The 8,367-nt window shown below is 42.0% G+C and overlaps 1 protein-coding gene across 1 annotated transcript in view; it reads right to left on the reverse strand.

Annotated features, from left to right (window-relative positions):
* The window catches only part of DSCAM (Down syndrome cell adhesion molecule), a 393,639-nt gene continuing 385,272 nt past the window's right edge, over positions 1 to 8,367 (reverse strand). Inside the window, exon 32 of the mRNA XM_010000447.1 lies at positions 1 to 699. Within this exon, the coding sequence (XP_009998749.1) occupies positions 359 to 699 (341 nt within the window). The 3' untranslated portion in view covers positions 1 to 358. The remainder of the gene's footprint in view (positions 700 to 8,367) is intronic.

Consider the following 8,367-nt stretch of genomic DNA (forward strand, 5'->3'; position numbering starts at 1 on the left):
TTTTTCCCTTTTAAATCTTGTCTGATGGAACTTCCAGTTAAAGTGTTTTAGTTAAGTCTCCATGCACTTCGTAGAAAATCAGTAAAAACACAAACGCTTGTGAAGATCAGAAAACTGGACTCTTTTACCCAAAAATTCAGATGTCCAGTCAGATGAAGCTCACACTCAGACAGAAAAAAAGCAAGAGAGTCTTTGCACTGTCTGTCGTTCATATTATTTTTTTTTTGTCAAATATTTTGGCAATCTTCTTCTTTAATTATAAATATTGGAATTCAATAAAAAAAAGGTAGCTCGCATTGGATTTTTTTTTTTTTCCAGTGTAAATATTTACAGCCACTGTCCAGCCATGCTCTTTTTGTTATACCAGGGTGTAAGATTTTGCGTAGGGATTGTTTCCTTTCAAGTGGCCCCGGGAGTCCAGCAGGGATTCTTGGGAGCTGCTCATTTTTGCTGCCTGTCCTAGCTCAGCTCCTTCTCGCTGAGGTAACGTTGCCACAGCACCAGGTTGCCATGACTGTACTTCTCTCGTGGAGGATGTCTCCATGGGTATGGGCTCCAGGACAGTCGGGCGCTTCAAGGTTCGGCTTTTCTGCGGCTCCAAGCAGGCTTGTCCCAAACCCAGGTCTCTGCTCGTGCCCTGCACACCACGGTTCAATAAAAAGTCCATCCTAAGGTAGGGTGGCAAATGCATGAGATCACCTGGGGAGGAGGCAAAAGTGGAAAACAAGTCTTTATTTATGGCCATGTGCTGTGTTACGCTCACCTGCTGGCTGGGTGGGGAGGTTGAGCCAGTGATCAAAGCAGAGCATCTGTAATCAACCGAACTGCAGCACTTATAACTGATACATTGTTTGTCAGCCATTAACGATGCTATGAGCATCCCAGAATCGTCAAATGATTTGGATTATAAGACACTTTAAAGACCATCTAGCTGCAACCGCCCTGCATGGGCAGGGACACCTCCCACTAGATGGGATTACTCCTAGCCCCATCCAGCCTGGCCTTGGACACCCACGACTTTCCTGGGCAACTAGTGTCTCACCACCCTCACAGTAATACATTTCTTTCTAATGTCTAATCTAAATCTATCCTTTTGCAGCTTAAAACCATTCCCCCCTCATCTTATCACTACACACCCTTGTAACAAGTCCCTCCCCAGCTTTCCTGTAGCCCCTTCAGCTACTGGAAGGCTGCCATAAGGTCTCCCTGGAGCCTAATCTTCTCCAGGCTTAACTCCAACTCTCTCAGCCTCTCTTCATAGGAGAGGTGCCCCAGCCTTCAGACAATCTTAGTAGTCAAGTGATCAGCAATTGATGACCTTACAGAATCAAGGATCAACAAACTGCTTTTTCACAGATTCATAAGAATTCACTATTAATATTTGGTTTTATAATAAGAGTGAATAAAATGAAATGTGCAATCTGTTTTATGCACAGTCACAGCATGAAGATAAACTGAGAAGACCAGCAGGTTTTTCTCAAAATCTTAAAAGAAAAGGTCTTGGTTTTCCTTTGTCAAAACTTGGAAAATATGGAGACTCAGTAAATTTCCATTTCTAATTTTCCATTTAAAAATAAAACCTTAAATTACAGCAATTACTATTACTGGCCCTCAATCTAGAGTAGCATAACCAGATTGTTTAAAGTGTATGCATGGGTGTTAAGGCCACAGATTTAAAGGGATTTCTGAATAAATCAGAAAAGCATTCTAGCATAATATTTACCTGCCATCCAACATCATTGTGTTTAAACAACTATTGATTTTCTACCACTATGGCCACCAAGATGTCGCTGTTTTGTGGCAAAAGGAATTCACTGGGGCTGGCACCCCAGCTCTAGAATCAACCTGCTTTTCTGTTCTGTATTGCGGAGGAAGAAACTCTTATTCATTATTTCCCATGATTCCTGGGCATTTCTATGTAAGCCTGGGGATGGCAGCCAGAGCATTTACCTTTGCAAATCTACTGAGTTGCAACAGATGTCTGAGACTTGCTGTCTGGAATTAGGCAGGGCTAAGTGTTACCTTCTACATGTATTAAACCTGCTATGGAGATCAGATTAGTTTATTTATTCTAGCCCAGTGTGTTAGGCATTCATAAGTTGCTTCAAGGAAAAGAAGGGCAATCGGATATGTAATGACATTCCCTTCTAAAATTATTTGATGGTGTAACCTCACGCATAGATGAAGTAAACCAAAACAACACTGTTAGACACGCATTCAAGAACAGTATTTTCCCTTCTTCATGGATCTCTGCAGGTATATATCTTCCTTCTTATGGGTGATATAAAAAACTGTCTCATCTACAGATGGAATGCATCCTGCATGTTTTAAGTAGAAGACTCTTGGCACTACTAGACCTGTGTCTACATGAGCTATTTATGGGAGTAGAAATTAAGGCTGACCTGTGCCAGTGGCATAAACAGTAGATCAGGAAAGCACATTTTAATAATAAAACAATGTATAACAATTTCATTTTTCCTAACTAAGCTAAAAGCTGCCTAACGATCTAAAATAAAACAGGTCCTTTGCTTCCTTATGTAAGTCAAGGAACTGGAAATCTTACTTAAAAGACTAACAGCATCTGCTCTATCTAAAATTTCAGGTCACAGGCAGAGAATTGCTGAGAAGTTCCATTTGAACAGAATCACTGTTTGTTCCTATAGAAATCCCCCAGGCACTGTCTGGCACCATATGTTTTATTCTAGCTACATCTCCACACAGAGATGCATGGTACACAGTATTTAACCCCCATAGAGTAAGAGGTGCATATCTCAAGATTAGGCTGACATATGAACCGGGGCAGCATTGATGGATTTGGAGAGAGTGAGGGAGGTTTGTTGTTATAATCATACTGATTGCCACTTGAATAACTGACTGTTGTAACTGGTTTTACTAATTTACTTTATTTTCCTACAATGCCTTTCATGCCAAGCACTTTCCATGTATGAGACCATCCAAGACAGCAATGCACCAGCTGCCGCTGGGGTGAAGTACATCAGGAGGTGGACAGACAAACTGGCAGGTGCAGGCAGGAGCCAACTCACTTCATTTAACTACAGGGATCAAACTGAGTTGCCTGTGAGAGGCGAATGCCACATGTGAGCCCTTGGTCTTATTCAACAACCCCTCCAAATTTGGGGGAGTAAGTCACAAAAGCATCCTGACAGCCGGTAGACCACCTGGCATTGGCTTGTGACAGCAGGTGTGATCTGTGCTGCCCTGCAGCTTTGCTGTCCCCATGGCACCCAGATCCTGACCCCCTGGCCACCCATGCTACACCCCCATTATTTTGCTTCCGAGTTTCCTTTTGGACCGCATCCTTCCAAAACGCAGTTGTGGGGTTAGTTTGCTCCAAAGACCATGCCCCATGGGAAGAGACAGCTGGGATGGGAAATACTTGTATCACTTGCTCCCTACAGCTATATCTTTTGTGGCATTGCAGGATCCTACTTCTCCCCAGTGGGGAGAGAGATGAGCACCTCCAGAGCATGGGAGCAGGTGGTGCTGCCCACGCGTGCCTATCTCTGCCAATGACAACCTGCTAACAGAGGTGGTGAGGACCTTCATTTGGCTGCCTCAGGCACAGGTTATCACTGTGCAGGGCCCCAGCAAAGGCGAGCAGAAAAGCACATCTCTGAGATGTCAGGAGGCAGGAAAACTTTGTGACTAATTAGAATAACAAAGTAGTATTTTCCCTCTTGTCCGGGATGTTTAGAGACTGCGAGGGTGGGGGAGAAAGTAGGGTTTCTCTCACACTGCCATGCTCGGCCTCCATGCAACATAGTTGTCTCTTGGCCCTGGCAGAAGAAGACTAATTTTCCGCACTGGACCTCCATCCCTATTTCCCACAACAATGGACTTTTTCCCAAAGAGGCCTGTCACCCTGGCACCAGCTGTGATGGGCTGCTGCCAGGCAGCACAACACTCGCTGCTTTAAGACCAGCCAGGTCATTTCTTTCTTACTCCTTCATTTTCTGTTTTGCAGTCCGGTATCTGGGAATCAGCTGGTGCAGAGCAGAAGCCAGAGCACGACTCATTGGCAGTCCCCTGTGGTCGCCTCAGAGAGATGCTTCTGTATCTTAACACATTGCTACTCCTTGAGGGTGATGGATATGCATGGGCTATAAAAACATGAGTATTGAACCTTGCAGAGATGAAGGCTGGTTTTCAAGCTGCTCTCTAGACATTTCTCACATGTATTTAAGAGCTTCAGGCTACATAAAAAATACCTTTTTCCCCTTCCTAAATCTAAATAAGAAAGCATAGTCAATAATCTGTGTAAACAATAAGCAGTCATTTTGCTGTAATTTTCTAAATGTCTGGCGGCAAAGTTCTAGCAGGATTGCAGTAATGAGAAACCAGAGACTGTAACGTGTTCTCTAAAGCTGGATCTGCAACACACAATCTCTGACATGGCTTGCACAGAGGACTCGTTATTTGATTTGAGGTACACCTTTTCCAGTCATAAAAAGTGTCAGTGCTCCTTCTTATCTGCAAGCATCATCCTTCACTGCAACTGCTTATAAAACAAAGCAGATCATTAAAACAACCGGAAAACAAACATTTGGGGAATGTAACTTTTTCTTCATTGCTGAGATTAAAATTATCTCACAGGATGAAAAAATCTTTGATTTAAAAGAAGTAACGTGTTTCAGACTTAAAAACACAGTCTTTGAAATATAACCACAGGGGTTCATTTTTGCGATTTCTACATCAATTCTGAAGGCATTTTTGAGAAGATTAAAAGCCTCTTGCTATGTCTTGCTTGTCTATGGGGTTACTCTGAAAGATTCTGGTTCTCATCTTTCTGGACACAAGAGCATAAACATTTTTTGATTTCTTGCTATTCAGCTGGATTATGATTTTTTTGAGGTACAGCATTATAAAGTTTCAGGATGGCTCATTGCCTTTGATGCTCTAATTACCTCTTTTCAGTGGTGTGTATGCCTTATTAGTAATGAAAGCAAACCTTTCAAGTGCATGAGCACTGAGAATGAGCATGTTTAATAATTCATGCATTTTGGCCCAATTAGTACAAAAGACATTCTAAAACTTGATAAGTTTTTAAAAATGGAAATTTGCTGTTATTTAGAAACCCTGAGTTTGTACTCAACGATAAACATTAAGTGAAACTGAATGTGGCAATTTAAGCCAGAGGTACCTCAGTCTTTTTTTTCTGAGTGGCCAGTCCTCTAATGAATTATTTAATACAGTACATTCAAGAAAATGTTACCTTCAATAAATATTTGTAAACAAATGCTAAAAGTCACTAACTATGATATTTATCATAAGCAACACATGCTACCAGAAAGGAAGTATTTTCTGAATTAATGCAGCACTGGGCAAAAATTCTTTACCCTTATTTCAGTACAAAGCTGATATACAACCTTTTGCAAAAACGATAGATACTTTTATCATTCTTCTGAAGCTCAGCTTCAGGTATGGGATGGGTTTGGATGAATTTGACAGGTTACATGGAGGGAAAAATATCACTACTCAACTTTCCTGGGTTCTTATTCAAGATAGCCACCTTATTTGCAGAACTGTACCTAGCTGAGATGCACTCCTTTCTCCCCAGAGATTTACCTTGTACCTCTTCCAAATGCCAGAGAGCTTGCATGTATTTTTGCTTTCATCTTCTCCAGAAAAATCTAAGGATTTGTGCTATACTCAATACAAAGATCACCACAGACTGCAAAAAAGATGCTCTTACCAAGTGGTCACATGACAGCCATACACATTTTGTCATGACTCATAATTTCCACTTAAACAAAAGCAATTTGTCTTGTTAATGCTACTACACAAATACCCTCAGTGACAATGACTGCCTGATGATTTTCTAGTTTTGCCTGCCATGTGGAGGAAAATCCATGCTATTTGAAATATTATTTTAGAAAAGTTTCTAAAGTAGGACTGGTGACTATGAGAGCATATATTATTAAACAAAAGTAAGAATAAGTCTGGGTGAATAAGGCATTCACACAATGGGTAAAAAAAGCTCTTAAAGATCTCTCTGGCATGATCTTTGATCCCATAGAGCTCTTTTAGCACAGGTAAGGTGCCTTGCTGATGTAGCTATGTTGATTTGAGACCCCAGTACACAACTCTTCCTGACGTTATGCAGTGCTGGGGGAAGTAAAAGTGCGGGAGAAGATGGAGTGTCAGTGCATTGAGCATCTCTTGGCTTGTCCTGAGCTTGGAAGGGGAAGCCCTGATGGGGTATTTTTTTTTCCTTTGAAAGGAAGCAAGGGGGACAGAGCTGCTGACAGATAGCTTTACGTTCAGGTTTATGCTGATTAAAAAGTTTAGTGGGGTTTTCCAGCTCACTAGTGCAGTAAATAAATCAGTGAAGCCTTTGCTGATGCTCAGAGGCTGTATTTCAGAGCAAAGACTGACTACAGGAAAATCTTATCTTAGAAACAAGGAAAGGGTGGCAGGTTTGCAAGGTCAAGGTGAGAGGTTTGATGAAAAGAAGACCATAAACAATGTTAAGAGATCTTTGTCGCCTCAAAAACTGACACACCATTAAAAGCTGGCAGGCAAAGGTTTCTTAGACAGCAGCAGCTTGTTCTTAAGCTGAACTGATGGGAGCAATAATGTTTCTTACAATCGCTGCTGTCAGTGTTTAAAATCGACTGGTGCTCCCTCACTGTCCATCTTCTCTCAGTGTATCCCGCAGATACACACAGACTGAACCCACAGAACAGTCTGTACCGTGCTGCAATCATTCCCACAGCAACAGGCTAAGAGCCAGACCCGCAAGGCTTGCAGCACACTACAACACTGGATACAAACAAGCTTAATGAGGAATAAAGCCAACTCTTTGGTTGCCTCAGCCAAGCAGGGGGTGAAGAGGATCAGTCCTGCACCTCCTTGCTTGGCTGGCATAGGTCTCACTCTGGTGGAGAAGATCTCAGCACCAGCTCTGCTGTCCTACCTTGTTAGCCAGGAAAAGTGACTGACTGCAAAGGGAAGCAAGGGGATTCCTTCCAGATGCATTCCTACCCTGAAGTGGAAGATGAGCAGCCACTTCCAGCACCCAGATGAGCTTTGTGGTGCCTCCCTTGACTCAGCACTCAGTTGAAGTGTCAGGTGGCTACTTGGTGGAAACTTGGAAGATAATGAAACGGAGTGAACTGAAGGAGTAGGCAGGCTTTAACTTATGCCCATGTTTAGTTGGTTGTTTTGTTTTGGTGTTTGTTTGGATTTTTTTTGTTGTTGTTTGTTCTTTTTGTGTTGTTTTGGTTTTTTTTCCCCCTAAAATCTGTATGGAATTGCCTTCCCAATGCGCTTTGTCTACTAATTATTATTTTCTTGTCAAAGTTGCAATAAAATGCCACATCCGAACAATTAAAAAGTCTGAAGGATGCTTCAGATAACAGGGTTTCACTCTCTGGGGCCAGTGTTAATCAGTAATGGAAACGGAGGTGAAATTTCCCCATAAAAATTATTAACTACTTGAATGAACAGGAGCCTCAGGTCCCTCTCAGACAATAGCAGCACACCATTAGCAAGCTGAGGCGCTCACAGATTCCTTCTGAGCACACTTTTTAATACAAAAACTGGATTTAATAATTCTGCAGCCCTCTAAAGTGATCCAGAATAGAAGGCAAAAGGTCCAAGCAGAGGCTCAGCAAGCAGCCAAGCGGCACAAGGGGAGAGGAAGGAGGGTGGTGCTGGGGCGCAGAATTCTGGTTAGTCAAAAAGCTGCTGCTAGAGCAGACAGGCACTCCTCTTCAAAATAGCTTTAACCTCTGCTTGATTGCCCAAGAAAAACTATCGAAGTACTCAATGGTTGGGGAACACTTTCAAACTTTGTACAAGGCCAGCAAGGTTTTTGGGTGCATTTCAGCTGCTAAATTTGCCCTTCATGGTTTTGTGAGTCACGCCTTTGGGCTTCTCACAGTGTTTCAGCAGCTGACATTAAATCCCACCTTTACACTATTTATGTTTGTGATCACATAGATCACAAACAGCCAAAACACTTCAGAAACAGCCAAACACTTTAGAAAAAAATGCCAAGTCTCCTATTTCTAGATGGAGAAATCAGAATTCCCTATCACCCCTGCATGACTGCATTTTATAACCACTGAGTTTTGTTTTCCTTTCTTCATGAAAACTGTCCCCCCATAGATAATTTGAAGATCTGCAACACCTGGTAAAACACTGCATGTTGCAGTCTGGTAAAACTGACATTTTCTTAAAAGCACCGAAAATACGTTTCACACACCAAAACAAAAACAACAGTTGCTGTTGACTACAATCATTGGAGTTATCCCTAAGAAACACCAGGGTAACACTAAAACTGAGTTCAGGAGCCAAATTTGCTACTGATATGAATCAGAATAGTTAGATAGATTTCAGCAG

The sequence above is a fragment of the Chaetura pelagica genome, unplaced genomic scaffold (genome assembly GCF_000747805.2).
Source record: "Chaetura pelagica isolate M959 unplaced genomic scaffold, ChaPel_1.0 scaffold244, whole genome shotgun sequence".
Lineage (NCBI taxonomy): Eukaryota > Metazoa > Chordata > Aves > Apodiformes > Apodidae > Chaetura > Chaetura pelagica.